Source organism: Desmodus rotundus, chromosome 4 (genome assembly GCF_022682495.2).
Source record: "Desmodus rotundus isolate HL8 chromosome 4, HLdesRot8A.1, whole genome shotgun sequence".
Taxonomy (NCBI): Eukaryota; Metazoa; Chordata; class Mammalia; order Chiroptera; family Phyllostomidae; genus Desmodus; species Desmodus rotundus.
The window spans coordinates 17,054,378-17,075,494 of NC_071390.1; the positions used below are offsets into that span (position 1 = coordinate 17,054,378).

Consider the following 21,117-nt stretch of genomic DNA (forward strand, 5'->3'; position numbering starts at 1 on the left):
AATTTTTTATAGCCGCCCAGCAGCCTTCTAGATGCCGTTGTAAAGGCTTAGAACTGGAATCATGTAGAAGCGTTTTGGTTCTGTGACTAAATGACACAGGATGTATAAGAATCACGTAACTGCTGTAGGGTTTTTTTTTTTTTCTCCAACAGAAATGGCTATTATTTACTAATACATTTCACTTGGGATTTCAAGATGCTATTTAAGTTTCACTTTCAAGCCAGCTTTTTTAAGCTTTGAAATTTCTTTGTGGCAAATTGTGCTCCATCGAACCTTCACACTCAGACAAGGCAAACAAACAAGTCTGCTATTGCTTATTTCCTTATTTTTTAAGACAGTAAATTGTTTCCCCTCCTCCCTAATCTGCATTAAGACTTTTCCATAGAGAAGAAAAAAATTTAAACTAAGCATGTTGACTATCTCTGTTGTTTTATTCTCGTTACTTTTGATAGTTGTGCTGTGTAGTAAATGAGAAGAGAAAATGAAAAAATTTTTTATAAAAGCTTACACTCTTTTCACTTTTTATTCCAGTGTCTTATTGAGGCTCATGTTCTGGCACTGGGATCACCATACTATGCAGATATGTCTTTATTAGCTTCCTGTAAGTATGGTGCGTTAACCTTGAAAAATAGTATTTTTAAAAATTGAGTTAACCTCTTCAGACCTATGAATAACAGCATAAAATCCAAGATGGAGAAGTAGAAAAGGGAAATACTTGGTTCGTTTCTTTGTACTGAAGCTTAATATAAGGAAGCAAAGATCAGAAGGACCCCTTATTGTTAGCAGGCAGTTTGCTGCTTAATGGTGTGTTCCCTTTGTGTGCAGGTCCCCACATAGGAAGAGTGTTAATATTGAGATAATGTCTACAATTCAGACAGACAGATAGTGATTTGGGAGCTTGGCGACTTCCCTTTCTCTGACCAGTGCATCGAGGGAGTCGAAAGGGAATGACTCCCTTCCTCACATCCCAGCCCTCTCTCTCCTACCAAACTCAAGTTGTACCCCTTTTACTTAAACATATGGAAGCTTTCCTCCCTTTGTTTTCTAGATTTCCTGAGAGGAGATAATGCAAGAAATAGTCTCTTATTGTTTTACAACTCTGAATTAACAATTCTCTGCATCGCCTGTGTTTCTGTAACTGAGAATACCAGGTGTCCTAATTTGAACCGGGACAAACTTGAAGGAGTATGGTTTGGGTCTTATCTCCATTCCCTTCTAAGCACTATGAAGGAGAATAAGGGAAACATGGCATATCGCTTGTTTCTTTGTTTCATCGCTGTGAAACAATGGACTTGCACAGGTACATTACATGGTTTCCTTGAACTTGAGCTCTCCAAACAACCCCTTGGGTCTCCCGCTTCTCTTCCCCACTCCCTAGCCTCAGATGCTTTCATTCCTTGAAGCTTTCAATCTCCAGGTCTGTTTGATTTTCTATTTTACCATCCCTATACAGAGAGGCCTTGTCTTGAATATACATTTTCCTCATGTTTTGTATAATTATTTTATCTCGGTGCTCTTTTAGAACTACATTGGTGCTAATATCTGGGTCTTTTCTAGAAAAAAATTAAATACTTTTTAAAAGATTTTATTTATTTATTTTTAGAGAGGGGAAGGGAAAGCGAAAGAGAGGGAGAGAACATCAATGTGTGGTTGCCTCTTATGCACCCCCTACTGGGAACCTGGCCTGCAACCCAGGCATGTGCCGTGACTGGGAGTCGAACTGGTAACCCTTTGGTCTGCAGGCCGGTTCTCAATCCACTGAGCCACACCAGCCAGGGCTAGAAAAAAATATATAATTTAATCTAGGATTTCCCTACTTCCCTTGGTGTAAGGCAGAAGATTAAAATAGAGTGTAATTTAGGGCAGAGTCACCTAAACAGAGGAAAAAGACTATGAAATGGCCAACGTTATCTAACAGATACACATATATAGTTCCGAAATTATCCTCTTTTTTATTATTCAAAAAAGAGGAGGGGGACTAGAGAAAGATAGGAATGAAGTGTCATTACACTGTATGGTTTAGCATTGTGAGATTAATAGGATCTTATTTCTGTGCCTCACACCTTAGGGAATGGAAAAGCAACTTCTACTTTAAAAGATCTGCATCAGAAAGCAACTTAGGTCTAGTGCAGTGATTTTCAACCTTTTTCATCTCATGGCACACATCAAGTAACTACTAAAACTCTGAGGCGCACCAAAAGATATATTTTACAAAAATAATAGTATTTACCTCCCCTTTTTGCTCCAAAGTGAGTTGTGTTTTTTTTTTTTTTAATGTCTATACTTGTATATAAAGATTTCTGGTGCCAAGAATTAACCAATCAGACACAGCCTTATTTTGCAGTGTGACCAATAAGATGCAGTGCTATTTATTATTTGATCTATATATTATGGTTCAAGGCAGGGCATTCACAACAGACAGCTATTGTCATGTGGGCTGTTTCTATTTGACAGTCTAAAGGAACAGAGGACAGTACCCCTGGCTAACTTGACTGACTAGTCCGGTATTGCACCTTTTAAAAGTTGTTGTGGCGTACTGGTTGAAGACAGGTGGTCTAGTACATCTGTTGCATTTCTTGGATTTATTTGCTAAGTACAATAGCCTAGCTCTAGGATTAGAATATAATAGCCTTTAATTACAAGCATTTCTTTACTTGTTACTAATAGGAAGGAACTTGACTTTCAGAAGACAGGGGTAGGAGATGTGAGTTGCCTTGAATGAGAGCTGCAGTGTTTCTCATGTGGAGGCTCCTGAGACAGTGCTCCGAAGCTCGTGTGCCGGCCGTGGCCTTACATCTTAGCAGCGAATGACCTATACAGGCAAGCAGACTCAGAAGGAGGACACGGCACATTTTACTCAAAAATGTACTGCTTTCCACAAGGGCTCTTTCATATGCCACAGTTTGCTCTGTGCCCAGCATTGATGAGGCTGTCTGTTTGCCTCTGCTTCTGTCTGCATCATCGCTGTAGGCTGTCTCTTCTAAGTTCTCCAGGGGTGGTGCAGCGGATGCCTAGCTCACACCATTTCAGTGACACACAGAGGATATTACATAAATTAATGTTACATTAAATTATGCGTGGGCTGTCGCAAAACCAGAAGGTCGTTTCGGGATTAAGGACTTTCCAGAGACAAAAATCTAACTGCTTTCTGGCTGGCTCTACACTCCCAGTTTATTCCATTCTTTCTACTGGTTTTCCATTTTGAATTGTGTTTGCACTTCTGGACGACCTCTCCCTGAGGACCTCAAGTCTGAGTGTGGCTGCGTGTGCACCATCATACCCACCTTTCTCCCTTTGTGTTGCAGCACTTTTTTTTTTTTATTCCTGACTCTTAAGAATTCTTAATAAATGTTTATGGAAGTAAGTGTGTAGAATTTTAGAGCTGAAAAATCTTTCTTCTGAACAAAGCTCTCATTTTCTGGGAATTATAGAAAGTTCTTATTCTTGGATTCATGACCCCACTAGGATTCAGGAGATCAGTGATATATCATTAAAGTTATATTCATTGTTTTATGTTCATAGCTTTCACTAAATCAGGCTTTTAAAGAATATATGGCTTCTCAAAAGGATGGGACCCTCTGTTTAAGCTGGAAAGTTGAGCAGATGCTTACTGAGCCAAAGACACAATCTGGAACGTGCATATTTTTAGGAAAACCACTGTTGTGGGTTTGCTTCTTTTCCCTCAACCTGGAGTGCAAAGAAGACAATTGAAAACAAAGCAAATTTCTGGTTGTTAAACAACCTCCTTACATTTTCTCCAACTCCTCAGTTCCCCTGAATGATTGTTCTAGACCTTTTCAGGCCCCTTATAGTTCTCTGTGCCTGTATTCACTTCTATCACATCAGTAAACATCCATCTGAATGGACTCTGGCAAGCTGCCGCAGTCAGCAGAAAGGCGCCCCAGGCCAAGAGGAAACCTCAGGGGCTGCTGGAAGCTGGTGGGGGAAGGATGCAGGTGGGCAGCTTCATCCCCTTTCCCAGCCTGCTGCCATTTTCAAGCCAGACCGTGGTGCACCCCTGGGGGTGGAATTACGAACCATAATGGTTGAGCTCCGTGGAGTCTCCCCATGTGTTACAATGACATAAACACCTGCCCAAGCCAGCCCCCACTCACTAATGACTGAGAGCAATGCAAAAGAATGTGTCTTGTTTTATACACTAACAGCCCTTCACGCTGTTCATTATTTAGGATTTGGAACTACAGACTGTCAGGAATGGAGACACTTCAGAATCTTGTGGCCCCAAGTGTGCACTGTCAAGAAGCTTAAAGTCACACTTTTGTTTCCCTTGTGAGTAGGTTCCACCTACACAGCTGGACACAGAAAGGGAACCAAAAAAAGACTGCAAATTATTAACAGTGGAGAAATGAGGAGACATGTCCTACTTTTTCAGGATTTCTCCTAGATGGAGGTGAGATGAGGTGAAGGGCAGTGGCCAGGCCAAGTGTCCTGGAGGGACTCAAATCCCCCTAAATGTCCATAGCTCTCCCAGAGCTACCCTAAATCTGTAGCTTAAGAAGAACAGTTTGTTAGGCAAACTCCTCCTCCAAGAAAGATTCTCATTAACCCTTTGTTTCCAACAATATTGCTACTCCTAAGCGAAAGAATTAGGAGAGCCCTGGCCAGGTGGTTAAGTTGGTTGGAGCGTTGTCTTGTACACCAGAAGGTTGCAGGTTTGATTCCCAGTTGGAGTGCTTACAGGAGTCAACCAATTGATGTTTCCCACCCCCCCACCCCCTTGATATATCAGTGTCAATAAAAATCAATAAAAACATATCCTTGGGTGAGGATTCAAAAGAAAAGAAAAGAACATTCATAAAGGCATATGAACATTCCTTCAGGAGGGTATGGGGATACGAAATACATTTACTTCTCCCTCATCCTTCCACACGCCCCCTCCTTGGAGGTACATCCTTTAAGTTATCAAAAGAAAGAGCCAAGACACTATGTTTTCTCCTTGAGAAAATAAATGGGGAATTTGTATGCTGATATTTTTGAAATGTGGAATAAAGTTTGGTTCCCTACAATCTAGTAATTAATATGTATGTTTTGAAAAGTATACTGTGTAGAATCAGGTTACCAGGAATGTGTTTTAGGGGTTCTTTAAATGTATGGGTTTTGTTCCTAAATTATATTGTTATGTTAATTAAAAAAATACTACTGTTGCATTCAAAGGTGTCACATGTCTAAATACTTGGCATAATCGAGCCCTGGGCTTAGTCTGCTGCCGTGTTGATTCATTCTAACACAACCCTGGAAATAGGCCTGCCTTGCTGCTCGATAGGAAAGAACATTTTTCACTGGCTTTTGTTGTTTACGCTAGAACACTCTTATTAGTCTTCTACTTACTAGTGTCTTTTTCTTTGTGAATGCTTTTGTTTTGTAACCAAGCACAGATGGAAGTTTGGGTTAGAAAAGGGGAGGGGCAGATTGGCATTTCCCCCTCTTCTCCAGAGTTCTCTCTGATGGTTTATTTCCCTGCTTCTGAAAGCTTTATTAAGGACTGCGTGACAAATATAACTGTCAATACTGAAAGAGTACAATGGGATGATTTGATGTACGTGTGCGTTGTGGAGTGATTGCCATGATCGAGATGAATGAGCACATCCATCATGTCACGTGGTTAATGCGATGTGTAGTCTTTGGTTTCTTGTTTTGAGGTCTTTAATATAAAATGCTGAAGACCACCCTTGATATTTTTCAAGGGTACAGTATTGTATTATGAACTGGAGTCACCGTGCTGTGCATTTGATCCTTAGAACTAATTCTTTGTGTAAATGCAGTGTGCACCCTTTAGCTGACTTCACCCCATTCATCCTTCCCCCAGTCCTAGCAACCACCATCCCGTTCTGTTTCTACAGAATCTTTGTTTTTCATTTTTGTTTGTTTATTTGTTCGTTTCAAGATTCCACATATAAGGGGTGCCTTACAGTATTTGTTTTTATCTGACTTCACTTAGTAAAACGCCCCCTCCATTTTAAGAAGGATTTCCTTCTTTTTATGTCTGAATAATAGGATTCCATTGTATATTAAATGTAATGCCACACTTTCTCTATGGGATGGTTTATTAACACCCAGGTGCAGAGGGGGAGGGTGAGAGGCTGGAGTTGGAAGAATTCTTCAGGAGGAACTTTGGAAGACCTTAGGCAAAGGGATAATGGTTTGGTGAGCAAAGGTGGTGAAACCGGACTCCACGCTGGGGAGGATGCCTGGGATCACTCCCCTGAAAAGGTCCTTATCCCACGCTGCTCTGGCCCCCTCCTGCTCTTTAAGGAATGCAAGCTTTGACTAGCAGCTTTGTGGGCAAGTGTGTTCTTAGTAAGTGTGGACAAAGTGAAGTTTCCCCTAGAAGTTTTGTAAGCAATGGACGCAGCAGGAAGGAGCCACGGCAAAAGTACAGCACATGAGGCGTGTGAGGACAGAGGCTCCTGGACAGGTCGGGGATTACTTGGATGTGCAACTATGGAAAGTCCTAGAAATAACTGGGCACCGAAGTCTGGCACAATGTAGGTAGAAGTTGTCAAGTCATAGATATTTGGATGATAGCCATTTAAAGAAAGTATCCCAGGATTTAGAAACAGACCCCCAAAAGCTATTAGCATATGGACCAGTTACTATTTTGAATCAGGGCTGTTGTGGTACTATAGCGTGCAAACAGGACACAGAGAAGTGAGAGGCTGATGGAAATTCCATTTTGCGTGAGTGTGTGTTCAGGCAAACAGCCTGTTCTCACTGACTGGGTTTGTAATTAGATGCTGTGCACGTGGACTCATAGAATTAACTCTGTACATGAAAATTGTTTGCTGAATGAATACAAATAAATTGTCATTTATATATTATTTAAGGACATATAACATTTCACTTAGTTAAAACATTCCATTGATTTCTTTTGATACTCCGCTGAGCATATATGTATTGCTTTTAGAGAAGGGGAGAGGGGAGAGAGAGAGAGAGAAAGAGAGAGGGAGACATTTATGTGAGAGAGAAGCATCGATCGGTTGCCCTCTGGATGCACTCTAACCGGGGGTCAAACCTGCAACCTTTTGATGTACGGTCTGATGCTCCAACCAACTGAACAACCCAGCCAGGGTTTGTTTGTTTTTTTTGTTCGTTTGTTTGTTTTAAGTTTGGAAAGTCACAAAACATGGTAGGCAATAGGACCAGAATAGACAGTAATTGCATTATCCTTTTTTTCTTATCTAAGGGTGGTGGTTTTTAATGTGACCACTTTAACGGGTGCTGGTTCTGTTAAATAGCATTACTAGAAAACCAGGACAGAAAAACAAACAACAGCAAAGCGGATGGACTGTAATGACACGTCACTGTCCAGGAGTAAGTTATTGCACTAAACACCTAAACAACGCACATGGACAGTGAAAGGGACAAAGAGGGGGTGAGAGTTCAAATATTTGATTGAAACCATAACTAAAAGTTAGCAGTTCTCCTTTCTTGCCGTGATCATTCTGAAAACAGAAGAATTAGATCGGCTCAAGCAGATGGGCTTTGAGATGCCAGAAAAGACACCTCTTCCGGTGCAGTATTGATGAGTGCCTGAGTGTGCCACCGGCGTTTTCGTTTTACTAGCCCAGCAAGAGGAGTCATTAGTACCTCGCTACCCATCTGCCTGTGAAGTGCTTAACCAATTGCTGTGCACGTGCGTGGGGTGCCCCGTACCACTGAATGCTAGGGAAAGGGTTCCTTTTCTGCAGTTCCTCTGAATTCCCTCATCAGATCGATGGGAGACCCAGCCTGTGACCAGCTGAACTTCTTTATTTAGTTTGTGGGCCTATTGTATCTACTGAGCAACTACCTAGAAATGCTTTACACCCACACTACTCCCATTTTCTCCGTGGGGGTTTTATAGGCCTATTCGGCGAGGTGGAGCAGCAATATCCCTCTGTGTCTTCAAACAAACAGCCACCCTGCTGCTGCTGATCAGTGTTCCTGGGATGGCGGTGATTGAAATTTAGCACTTCGAGCAACTTAATTGACACACGGATCTGTCGAGCATATGCCACCACCATAGGCATGCCATCTGATGTACCCACAGGGTGCCCAGCACCTCACACATGCTCACATTTTGCTAAAGAGGCAAGTTTTGAACAGATCCTTGAAGGAAGCCTGTACAGTGATTTAGGAGAGGGGTGGCCTTAGAACACAGGTGCCCAGATCTTTTGTGTTGCCTTGAACTTGGAGCAAACCTAAGGTGATGGAGTTCCAGTGTGCTTTTTGTGAAAGAAGTCTTCGGAATCTGCTCACTGATGCTTGTGCCATCAGTAAATCAAGCCCACTGCTAGCAGAGTGGGACTTGGAAGGATTCAGCATTCCTTGGCAGCTCGCTGCCCTGGAAAGCAAGATGAGAATGTTCTGTACTCACTGTGGCTAGAACTGATCCCTTGGCCTTCCGACAGCATCCTGGAAATCAATGTCAACATTTTTCTGCTGAGCTGGAAACAGCAGCTTTGGGCCAAATGTTCTAGGTTATGAGTATCAAGAGAGGAATATGAACCTCAACAGAAAACGGGGCAGCCCCATCCAGTCCTTTTCCTTATGTAAGAAAAACAAGGAGGGAGGGCATCAGGGGGCTCGGAGTGCACTGCTCTGCTCAGTGCCCCCAGGTATCGGGTGCTCATGGACTTCACGTAGCCAGGTGGACCCTGGTCATTGCTGCAGGTGTCTGTCAGCCTTCTAAAGCTGCCACGATGGGCGTGAGTTTCGGTGGGACTGAGGAGAGGTAGACCTGCTCTCTATCAGCCTAGTTTTATCTGATGAGTGCATTCTGTCCTAACTGGACCGTAGACTCCTAGGCCTCACCTGTATTTGTATTTTCCTCTGCATTAGGCAAAATCCTGGGCTCATAATAAATGCTTAATAACTATTTGTTGAATTCTGAAAGAATGAACGGAATAGCTTGGGTTCCTCTGAGTGAGCAATAAATAGGTTTACGTAAGAGGAAGATTTGCTTTGATGTTAACAAAGCTTAAATTTCAGGGCACCTCAGTTGTACGGGTCCCTTCCCTGGACCTGCTCCTATTTTGAAATCATAATCCTATATTCTGTTTCTTATAGAGGACTCCTCAAATTCCATAGACTTCAGGACCCCATAAAATATAGATTTGAGCCTGTTAAATGCTGTTGCTGAGCCCTTGTAGCTTCTTCCACCCAGTGGCTTTTCCCAAATTTGGGAGATCAGAAGAAACTGATAAAGCCCAGCCTACAGAAGAGAAGGGAGGGAGGGAACCCCAAGCTAAATCAGGATAATTTGCATTTCTTACCTAATTTAATTCCTCACAGCCACCCCTTCTGGGAGATAGCATATTGAGGTTCAGAGAAGCTCAGTAACCTTCCCAGTGTGGTGCAGCTTCTAGGGCTGGGGACTCTGTCACTGACTCGCCAAACCATGTGCTCAGTGGCTACCTTGCAGGGCGCATATTTGACAGCTTTGCAAGTCTCCCCTGAAAGCTTAGGCCCATTAGGGTAAGAAATGCCTGGAATGGCAGGTAACTCTTGCTGTTGGCATGTCAGGGAGAACACTGGGGAAGGGATCAGGCTTGAGCAGTTCAATGGAAGGCACGGCAAGCCCTTCCCCAGTCAGTGTAAGTGAACGCAGTAACAATTCATTCAATTACGTTAAGCACACATTAAAGGAATCCTAAGCCCTCTCTTGGGCCATTTCACTTCCATGAGGTTGTAATTGTTTGAGACTAACCATGATTTCTGCTTTTGCCTTCAGGTGATTCTCATTTTGACGAAGCTCTATGACTATAACCTGGGGAGCATCACTGAGAGCTCACTTTGGAGGTAAGCAGATAAATGGAGCTAATGATTGCTCTGTTATTTAAACTTGCTCACAATTGCTCTGCTCCACCCCCTTTGTTCCCAGGTTTCTGGTTATTTGTACCCTTCCTTCCTCTCTTTGCTCTCTGTTCCCCTTAGCCGTGGTTGGTGGGAGTCCAGGCCAGATCCTTACTTCTTCACAGTCTCCTTCTTTGTTCACAGTGAGATCTTTTGCTAAACTGTGCAGTAGGCTGTTGTTATGTGTTTTGGCTCCCACAGTTCTCACTGATCTGTGAGCTTAATGGAGCAGAAGCGAAACAATGGGGTATCTTTACAGAGGGGATCAAAACAACTTTTAGGTCTGCAGAACTGGAGCAAGCTCCAGGTGCCACACTCTCTCAGCTTACTTTCTGTGATTCTGCAGCTCGATAGCAGCCTGCAGGTGTGCACACACTCTTATACCCACACCTTTATCTCTGGGACTCACACTGTATCGCCTCACACTTATAGAGTGTGCAATAAATACATCTCAAATGAATGATATGAATGCTTTAGGAGTAGACTGTTTTTGAATACCAGCACAACAGAAAGTTCTTAGGAACCCAGGGAGCTATTATCTCTGCCTTTTTTGGGGGGGAGGGGAGACTGTAATTTGTTGTTTCTGTTTTTAAAAATCTATCTCAGTCCTGATTGGGTCTCTTCCACCAGCCTGTGTCATGTGCCCACACCTGAACCAATCGCTGAAGCCCAGAGCACTGCCTCTGATTGGTTGGGCCTGGGTCACATGGTAATCTCTGAACCTGGGAGAGGTTGAAGAAGGCAACCTGAGAAATAAAATTCAGTGATCACTAGCTTGGTGTCAAGCTCCTAAGGGAGTCCCTAAGGGAGACTCGAGCCCCGAGCCAAGAGGGTTCTTGGCTTTGTGTAGGAAAGAATTCCCTATGGGAGCCAGACGAGAGGTTAAAGCAGAAGCGAGTATACTGAACAGGGAGGTTACGCAGGAAAAGCCACTCCAGAGAGAGAGGGGTGGGCTGTTCTCACCAGAGAAGGAGGAGCCACCCCAACCATCTCTAGAGGTTGAACTTGTATCTGTTTGTAGTTTCTGTGGAAAATGACTATTATGGGGAAATAGAGTGGAAAAAATGTTGGGGCTAACTTTAACCTTCACCAGAAATATTTGTGGTCTGTTTTTCCTTTATGGTATGGGTAAATGGTTAGGTATACCCATACCATAATGGGTATAGTAGCTACTATAAATGGGTGAGTAGCTACTGATCTTGTAGGGATTTTCTGTGTTCCCGAGGCTCTTCGTGGTCTTCACGCATCTCCGGTCATCTGACTTCCCTGTCAGGCAGCACGTAGCAGACCCCTGACTTAACTCTGACTTCAGTTAATTCATATAGTTCTCATGCCCCTCGCTTACAGTGTTCTAATTCATCACTGCCACTGTCATTACAGTGGCCAGGCACAGGGAACATCACTTCTGATTGTTCATCCCCAACACACATGCGCACACACACGATGACTAAGTGGGAGTGGCTACACTAATAACAGGAAGGGGGGAGTGGTCTTTGAGCAGACAAAAACTATTGGGTGTCCACTACTTAAGATCAATGGGCATTCTATCCCCTGTCCAATCAGATGACCAGGAAGACTGGCTACCAGCTCTCAGTCTCAGCACTAGACTCTAGGGAAAAAGACTCCAGGCGCCCCATTTGTGTTAGGTTCCACCCCAAGACAGTCAAAGATACCTGCCAAGGGACGGTTGATTTACATAGTAGCAATTTGATTGCAGGGCTTGCCCCCGTAGGGGAATGCTGGTGTCATAGATGAGGAACATCCTGGATCAGATAGACACCGGAAGGAATTTGCCAAACCCTGCAGAGGGTTGTTTATTAAATTCCTTTTTTACCTGATATCTATTTTCCATTAGTCTTGATGTTATGTACAGGAAGCCCCAGATTAGTTGCTCTGCGCTTTAGGCAGACTCCAATAGACCAAGGACAAGGATAGAGTCTGTTCTTTCATTTGTTGTCAGGCATTTAGGTTATTAAACTCCTCCCCCAGCTAGGAGGTCAACTATGCAGAGTTTATATCACAAGGAAATTTTGTAACTGGATCAAAGTGTGGCAAGTTTTGTAGCACTTCAAACAATGGAGTTCTTTAATGCATTCAGGGCCTGACATCTGCTGTATTGTTTAAATTCAGTTCCTGCTTATCAGAATCTCAGTGACTGAATAAGCTTATGCTTTGTTGATAAATTTCTGTAATGTATTTACACATATGAAAGTAAAAGCCAGCTTTTATTCTGCAGTGCACCTGCCGTATAAGATGGAGTCGGCCTATTAGAAAATTAAAAGGTATGCAATTCTGTCTCAGTGGGACAGGCTTTTAGCAGCCATTACTGTCAACCTGAGCTGCAGGAAGGGCACACTGGAGGGACAGGAGGTGCAGCTTGTCCTAGACGGCTGAAGCTCATGTTCAACGTGCCCCTTTCCCTGTGATGGGCGTTGTTACTCGTGCCCCAGTCTGGGAAGAATGTACTTTTCTGATCTTAAGGGAAGAGGTTATTGAAATGAAAATGACATCGTATTTCAGTAGTATCAGGCCTCCTTTCTGAGGGAGCAACCCCAGGGTCTTAAGCTGGGTCCAGTGTGCCAACAGTGACCCTCTGACTTTCCAATCTTAATATATAAGTATATATATATACACACACACACATACACAAACACAGTATACCCACACATATTTACTTTCCTAACATACAGTAGTCATTTGCCATATAGGTCATATGTTGCACATATCATGTGACAAATGACTACTGTGGGTATTGTATGCCATTAGAACTAATTATTTTGATACTTTGATAGATGAACACACGCCTCAGTGAAAATACAATTTAGAAAAGAAAGAAGGGAAGGAGAAGGAACAATATTTAGAATGCTTCACAAGTGCTTTGGTAGAGCTGGCGTTTCTGATCAGCTCAGGATGCCTGTCTTTGGTCCTTAGGGAACCTCTTTGAGGGTGTTAATATGGAGGAGATGTGGGACAGGCCTGGGTGGGTCAGGGCTGGGACCAGGAAGAGAGCTCCTCACGGTTCAAGTCATCTAGTTTGGCCTTGCTTAAAAAAAAGCAGGATACTAAAGTGTTGACTCATTTGCTCCTACACCAGCTTGTACTTTCTTCTCAGAACACCTGCCTGTGCCCCAAACCTGGGACTCAGGACAGTGTTTAGAGAGTCTCAAGGCACCCACAGCCCTGGGTGCAGGGCATAGCACAGAGATGATGCTCAGTAAGTATCTGTTTTTGAAAAGGCCAGTGGGTACTACAGTCTTCATCTCTACTGCTTGGTCGTCAACATATAATCCTACTTCTCATTCATTTGTCAACATAGGTGAATCAATTAATGCCTTTAATCCCTCTTCTTGTTCTGGTCCAGGGGAGGGGAGGTGGGTACATACACAGGTGAATAGCATATAGGCTCTGTCTTCCAGGTGTTCATTGTTTAGGGGGGCAAAGGTCTGTGCATGGACAATTAAAGTGAAAGAGGTGTGTAACCTGCCCTGTGTAATTGTATTGAATTAGATCTTTACGCAGCCACCCAAACTGCTAGATCCCAGAAGAAAAACCTAATGTAAATAGACACACTGTCATACAACCAAAAGAGTCATAATAAAGATATAAGTGTTGCTTCTTTACTTTGCTCAGGTGTATATTTTCTCTTCTCAACTAGGCTTAAGTCCTTAAACCCAGCACTTGCTGGTTTAATGATAATGGCAATGAAGCTGGTAACAATGGGGATATTGACAACAATGATAAAAACTAGTTTTTACTGAATACTCACTATGAACTGGGCACGATGCTGAATGCTAGACATGCATTGTTGCATGCTCTCAATTTATATTTACAGTGTGTTCCGTGTCACTCAATTAGTAAATAACAACCCACACACATACAGGAATGCTAGTTAATAAACTTGAATCATTTCACTGCTTCTCCATCTTCTCGAGTCCCATCTGCCTTGTGGTTGATCTTTCTATACGTAAGCAAATAAGCAAATACAACTTTAATGTCACACGTATCTGGTTTTCAGAGCACTGTGACATTCTGAGCAGCATTTTGCCTACAAATAGATATATGCAGTTCTCAACTGAGCCCTTATTCTTGGCGACCTTGACCAGCTGACTGGGTCACAGGAGGCAAGTAGCAAATGCCTTTGGTGCCCTTGGTGTGTTCAAAGAGGAGAGAGGCCATGAGGTAGCTGACCTGGATGACAGAGTGAGATGCTGCTGTCCCAGACTAATGAGCTTTCGCTCCCAGCCGCCCGTCTCGTCACTGATTACACCTTAATCCTGGAGCAAGTTGCTGCTGTGGTTTTGTGTTGTGCTGTTGGTCTCTCAGGGAGCCGGCCTGCGAGGGAAGAAGGATGAGCTGACCCAGAACAATTAACTCCACCTCAGAAGCTTCTCCACCTTGCAGTGGATTAAGCTTTGAGATTTGGGAAAGCTGGTGGTTTTACTATATTGAAGCGAGATAAGCTTAAGGGCTGAGATAAATAAAATGTCACAATCTAGATACAGTATTTCTGTGTAGAACTATATTCTTCTTTTTCCCCTCTCCTGCCAGGGTAACCGGCACTCTGCTGACAGAGGCTTAGCTGGTGAGGAAGCCCAGGGCAATTCTGGAAGGAAGGCAAGGCACTGTCTTAAAGGGACACACCCACCTTCGGTGCCTCTCTGGGACAGAGCTTGCCTGGTGTAGCTGACTTCTTTTCAATTTCAGTAGTGTCTTATTTTCAGACCCACACTTCACACCAACAATCTTCTGAACATCTATCCACAATCGTGCACGTGTCAAACAGCAGCACCCGCTTCGGGGGGACAACGGGAGGTACAGTTCAAATTGAGAGAGTGGGCTAGCTGTCTGTTCGATTCCGCACTGGCAGCCAGCCCTGTGTCCTGATCCCAGGCACTCCTGCAAATCTTCTTTGGTGGCACATGCAGAAGTTGGGGCGGGGCGTGTCCCAGTGGAGTGTCTGCGGTGGCAGTGGCCGTGGAGGACCTTGAGGCAGCGTCTGTGGAGTCGGCTGTGGCTAGTGCTCTCTGGAGATCACCAGGGTTCAACCCGAAGCCAGTGACTCCGCCAACCCCGTGGTGATTCTCATTAGCTGGAGGTCTCTTTTCCCGTCCTCCTCACCCAGGGCAAAAAGTAAAGGGCAGCTTGCGACAGATTGCTGGTCTCTGCCCTGAAGGATGTTTTGCTACAAAGGCCAGCTTTCTGTCAAGTGTGAAAACAAGGATATAGGAGGGATACCCACCCTAAAAAAAAAGAGACTAAGGCTCGAGTGGGGTAATTTCCCTGCAAGAGGACCATCTGTGTTACCCAAGACAGAGGACGTTATTCATCCCTGTGCTCGTACATGTTCAGTGCCACCACAGGGGCCCCAGGAGAGCCACGTCCCCAGCGGGGTCCGGAGGTGCTTCGGATCTGGCCCTTCGGATGCTGGGTCCTGTCGAGCTTTCTAACTCTCACTCCCATCCCCACAACTGTGTCACATGGAGCAGCTTGTGGTTCCTGCACTTACACGTTTAGTTTATTAAACTTTACTGTTATTTTTTTAATTACAAAAAGAACGAATGCCCATTAAAGTGAGCCAAACAATGAAAAGACAAAAAAACCCCCAAAACCATGTCATTACTGTCTTACTTGTCACTCTGATCCAGCTTCCCTGGCGTGTGTGGTGCTAAGAGTTTTGGGTGATTCTGTTCATACCGTTATCACCCAACTTGAAAATGCCAACAGATAAACGTATGACGTGATGATATTTTTATGTAAGAAAATAGGAGTAACTATTCATGGGACCCTGACAAACTGTTTATTTCACTTAATGAGTCACGGGTGCCTGTCCAGAGGAATGAGTTAAAAAAATGGGTCAGGTTTGTAGGCATCAGACAGGATGCTGTGGTATGCTGAATTAAACAACTGCGCGCTTAATTAACTCATGTAGCACTTCAAGCGTTCTCAGGGCTTTCTTATCCTCCTAACAACCCTATAAACCAGGCAGGACTAGTAGCTTAGGTTTACAGATTAGAGAGATGAGGCAGAGAAAAATTAAGTGATACGCCCAACGGTCATACAGCTGGTAACTGGCAGAGCTGACCCCTGGGTACGTTCTCCTAATGCGTGTACTCTACTGCCTCTTAAATGGATCTTTCGCCAATGTCCACAATATTTGCTACCACTTACAGTGCTTCAATAAACATATTTATAAGCAGGTCCTTGCTTATAATTTTGGTAATTTTCCCTCTGCGATTTACTCTAGAGTGCTAAAGGTGATATTGCTGTCTCAAAAATAAACGCATTTATAATGTTGATAGATCCTTACAATCACTTTCCAAGGAGGTTGGGACAGTTCACGCACCACAATCAATGACAGATTGTACATTTCCCAATAATTTCACTAGCACTGCGGTTGTTAATACTTAAAATTTTGCTAGTCTCTTGAGTGAAAATGCATCTTGATTTCAGTGTTTTAAGGGGTATTTCTCTGACTATTAGTGATATTGACTGATAGTTCATTGGTCTGTGGCACTGTTGACCTCCCCCCAGTCAAAGGTAATTAACTGTTCCTTCCTCAGTAATCCTGTCGCGTATTGTGTAACTTTGTTTTACAATAGTTATCCAATATTTATTTGGTTCAGTTTAAAAACATCTACTACCCCCATATCCTGTGCCTGGCACTGTACTGGAAATAAAGGTATGAATGGGAAATTGTTCCTCTCCCGCCCTGGCTGGTGTGGCTCAGTGGATTGGGTGCTTGCCTGTGAACCAAAAGGCTGCTGGTTCAATTCCTGGTCAGGGCACATGCCTGCATTGCAGGCCAGGTCCACCTCTGGGGGTGTGCAAAGAATCAGTCGATTAATGTTTCTCTCCCTCTCTTTCTCCTCCCCCCTTCCCCTCTATCTAAATATAAATAAATAAATAAAATCTCTAAAATTTCTTTTAAAATCTCTTAAAAAGTCTCTGAAATCTCTAATAAATATATAAATAAATAAGTCTCTAAAAAGACTTTGCTTCAAAGACTCAAAATCTAGTGACTGGCAGACACTCAGTGGATGATTACAGAAGTATGGCAAATGCAGTGTGAAAGTTAGGTGCCAATTACTGTTGATGTTCATCTATTTTCATACTGGCCTGGAAAATCAAAGACTGTCACTTTTTCTTAGTTATTTTTGTTTGCTTGGCACCCAAAATAGAACTTGACACATATTAAGTATCATTAATTTTTTTTGCTTAGAAAAATTGTTTATTTCTGTAGTGTATTAGGAAATGTTTGCCCTGGCTGGTGTGGCTCAAAGGACTGAGTGCCGGCCTGTGAACCAAAGGGTTGCTGGCTCGATTCCTAGTCAGGCACATGCCTGGGTTGCAGGCCAGGTCCCCAGATCGGGGCGTATGAGAGGCAACCACACATTGATGTTTCTCTCCCTCTCTTTCCCCCTCCCTTCCCCTCTCTCTAAAAATAAATTTTAAAAAAGTCTTAAGGAAAGAAAAACCCTTGAAGGGAAAAAAATGTTTTAGGGTCTCTGAAAGTCAGTCCTGTGTCTTATACTTTTTTATAGCCTCAGTTTTTGACCTCATGCCTTCCATGATGTTGTTTGGGATAATGTGCTAAACCGAGGAGGATCTTGAGAAATGCCACTGCGTTTCACTGAAAGTAAGAACAAAAATGTTCCTGCACACCCACGTGTAGGTTCACGAAGGATGTTTCTACAAGGGTCCGGCTGTGTTCTGGCTGCGTTCTGCCCAGAGATGCTGCAGGGCTCCCTGAGACCCCTGTGACGGGGTCTCTGCTGAGTTCTTCATTTCTCATTTTAGCAAGTAATGGATGAGATACACACGGAAGCAATCACTGCCTTGATGTTCTAGTAACTTTATCAATATGAGTCCAGGAAACCAATGCAGAAATATCAAACCTGGTTACAGATTCAGAAAGTATTTAGAATGTTAAGTCCCATTTTGCAACATTGCCTTTGAACGCCACGTGCAGGAGTCTTATACCTATGGAGCCCCCAGAGATATAGATCACCACCATCCAAGTGTTTGACAGGAGCCCAATGTTTCCATATCCTCATCGCCCTCGGAGAGCTTTTCTGCTCACTTGGGGATTTGGTTTGTCCTTTGATGTCAACACTGGAGCTTATTATTAATAAGAACTCAAACAGTGGGGATTAAATTTCTTGAAGTATAGGCACCCAGACGGTCCAAAGATCCCCCAGACACAATTTAATCCTTACCTTCCAGCAACCTCCAGTCTCAGTATCCAATCAACATGACTAGCTCGTCCTCATTTTTTTAGGTGTCAGTGTGAATACCACCTTATTTTTAAAAAGCCATTTATCTCCACCTTATTAAAAAGAGGTCCTTTGTTTTGTTCTTCAGTTCCTCTTTATGTTATTCATTGCATGTGCCATAGCCCGTAATGATTTTACTTATTGCTCGTCTATTGGCTGATGCCACCACCAGAATGTGTAAGCTCTCTGAAGGCAGGGATCTGTCCGGCTTCTTTCCATTGTATCTTAAATGCTCAGGAAAGTGTCTGGCACATAGAAGTTCAAAAGAGATTTGTTACATTAATTGAATGTATAAATAAATACATACCTAGAGTCATTCTCAAGGTACGAATCCAGACATGAATACGACCTGGTAGTTGTCCTTCAGGAATTCACAGTCTGTCGGGGAGACAGATAAATAATGAGAGATTACATTAGTGTGCCTAGTGCCATAATGGAGGTACCAAGATACGCTCTGGGCTGAAGGGAAAGCTTTCTGGATGAAAGGATACCTGCTCTGAATCTTGAAAAACAAGTAGGAATCACATTAGTAAAGGAGGCTGATTATTTATTTATCGAGTGCCTACTGGATTCTGGGCACCTTTAGGTGCCGACAGCGTGGCATATTGAGAAAACTGCACAAGAGTGTGTATGGACAGAGTATTTGGGGATGATTTTGGAGGAATAGAAATGGCCAGTTTTACATAGAAATGCATAGTTTTCTGTACTACGTATTCCCAGAGGAAGTAATACATCGTGGAACGACTTGGGGCAAGGGAAACACTTGATGAAATGTGGATTTTAGGGGGAAAATGATCTTGCTCCCATGCGGGGAATTGACCTGTAAAGAGCAAAACTGCTGACCATGAGAAGAGTCCTCAGTGATGTAAGAAGCAAGAGGTGAAAAGGAGCTGACTTTTCAGGGCTCGAAGGAATGTAGTGGGGGTGTGGGGGTGGTGCTCATTCCGGCTGATCTTACAAAGTGACAATGAACGGGACCGATTGGATGTGTGGGAAGGTGAGAGGAAGAGACAGATCTATAGCGACTTTCCTGCCTTTGTCACAAATAGTATAGCTGACAGTGAAGTTATTTAATGCATACATCTGTTCCACTGAACACCTACAACTAGTGAATGAGAAAGGGGTATGGAGACAGCCCCTTGATGGAAAAAGCTGTAAAATGAAATAAAGGAAGAAGTAGGACTTTGCATAACAGAGGTCACAGACTAAAGGGATGGCTCCTTTTCTTTAAGTGAGGATAACACTGACCATGTTTTATGGGGGTGGAAATCAGTGGGAAGAGATTGAAAATGTAGGAAAATCAGGAGGCAAAAACATTGGTAGAGAATTGAGTGGCAGAGAGGATATGAATTTGGAGGGTCTATGTGTAATTATCCAGCCATTGTAGAACTGGGGTGGGGGGAGAAGGGAGGCCTCTCTCTCACCAAGCAGGGAAGCCAGAGTGGGACACATGTAGGGTAGCCTTTCTGAGAGACCCGGAGCTGAGGGAGCGCCTGCCATGTGGGTGTAAGGTCAATGGCAAATGGACTTCAGAAGAGGCTCTGCAGATCGGAAGAGCTGCTGAGGGGATATGGAAAGGAACTGACTCCTCAAGGATGCGCTGGTGCTGTGATGGTGATGCTTGGATCCCAGCTGAGGGTTGTGCGTTGCCCCAGGGACCCTTGAGTGATACTCAAGAAGGCAGTTGGTTATGTAGTTTGGGGGAGGCATTGAGAAAGCATGAGAGGGCAAAGGGACTGAGTGGTTTGGAGTGCTAGATGAGGGGGTCGGGGCTCAAGAGAGAACAAAGTGAAACCGTGGGTGGGAGGAGGGCGAACAGTGAAACAGCAGGAGCATGTTCAACTGGAGCATGTTTAAAAGCCTGAGAACATTTAAGAAATAATATCCAGAGGAGCATGGGTTTTTATATTACATTTAGAACATACGTGGCCCCCAGGGGACTCTGTGAAAGGGAACTGGTCCGGGCAGGTGGAGTTCATTAGAAAAGCCTTTGATTAAAACTGCTGTTAAGAAATCCACACAGCTCTGTAAAAGGACCTGCCGTTTTTCTGCATGTGTGTGGGACAGCCAAATCTACTGTCAGGTCCCCCACGTTTGAGAGAGGTAAGTGACATCTCACCTCTGCATCTTTGGGAACAGTAAGCAGCCTCCTCCCTCCCAGTGAGGGTAGACTTTCTCCAGGCAGCTCCTAACCCCGAGACTGAAGAACTGTGTATTAACCACATGTGGTAGTCACTGAGGAACCTTTGTTAAAAGAGGGGCCAGCCCACATACCACATTAAAGGGACATCAGTGTCTTTTCTGGTCACCATTTGTTTGTTTGTGTGTTTGTTTTTTAGTATTTTATTTACCTATTTTTAGAGCGGGAGAAGGGAGGTAGAAAGAGAGGAAAAGAAACATCAATGTGTGGTTGCCTCTAGCATGCCCCCTACTGGGGACCTGGCTTACAAAACAGGCATGTGCCCCAGTTGGAAATCGAACCAGCGACCCTTTGGTTTGCAAGCCTGTACTCAATCCACTGAGCCACACCAGCCAGGGCTAGTCACTGTTTTTTAAACTTTTTTTTTTCTTCCTACAATTTGCTCTGCAGCCCATGCCCAAAATTAAAAAGTCCTTTTTTTTTTTTTTTTGGTTAATTTTTGGACTTTAATTGACCTCTCCTTTGGCTTCTCCTATTCCTCTTCTATTGGGTATTTCTCTTCCCCAGCCTGGATCATGCCACTTACTAGGATTCTCAATAAGAGAAGATCATCATATGTTCCAGCGATGGTGAACCACTTGTAGGTTCTGCCAAACTGCATGAGCTCTTGGAAGGCCATTCCACAAACAGGTCAGCATCTGGACTGGGGTGTTGGACTGCCGGGCACGAATCTAGGCTCTGTCCACTTACTCTGAGAGGGTGGGGAGGTTTCCTTATCTCCCTGCCTCATTCCTCATCAGCAAAACAGGCTGCAATGGCATTAATCTCATAGGGTTATGGTGACGCTTA

General features: G+C 43.7%; 1 protein-coding gene across 3 annotated transcripts in view; it reads left to right on the top strand.

Moving 5' to 3' along the window:
• SORCS1 (sortilin related VPS10 domain containing receptor 1) overlaps nucleotides 1–21,117 on the top strand; it is a 480,154-nt gene that overhangs the window by 164,722 nt on the left and 294,315 nt on the right. For all 3 annotated transcript variants that reach the window (XM_053922501.1, XM_053922500.1, XM_053922502.2), the window contains exon 2: nucleotides 9,734–9,801. In XM_053922501.1, the coding sequence (XP_053778476.1) occupies nucleotides 9,734–9,801 (68 nt within the window). The remainder of the gene's footprint in view (nucleotides 1–9,733; nucleotides 9,802–21,117) is intronic.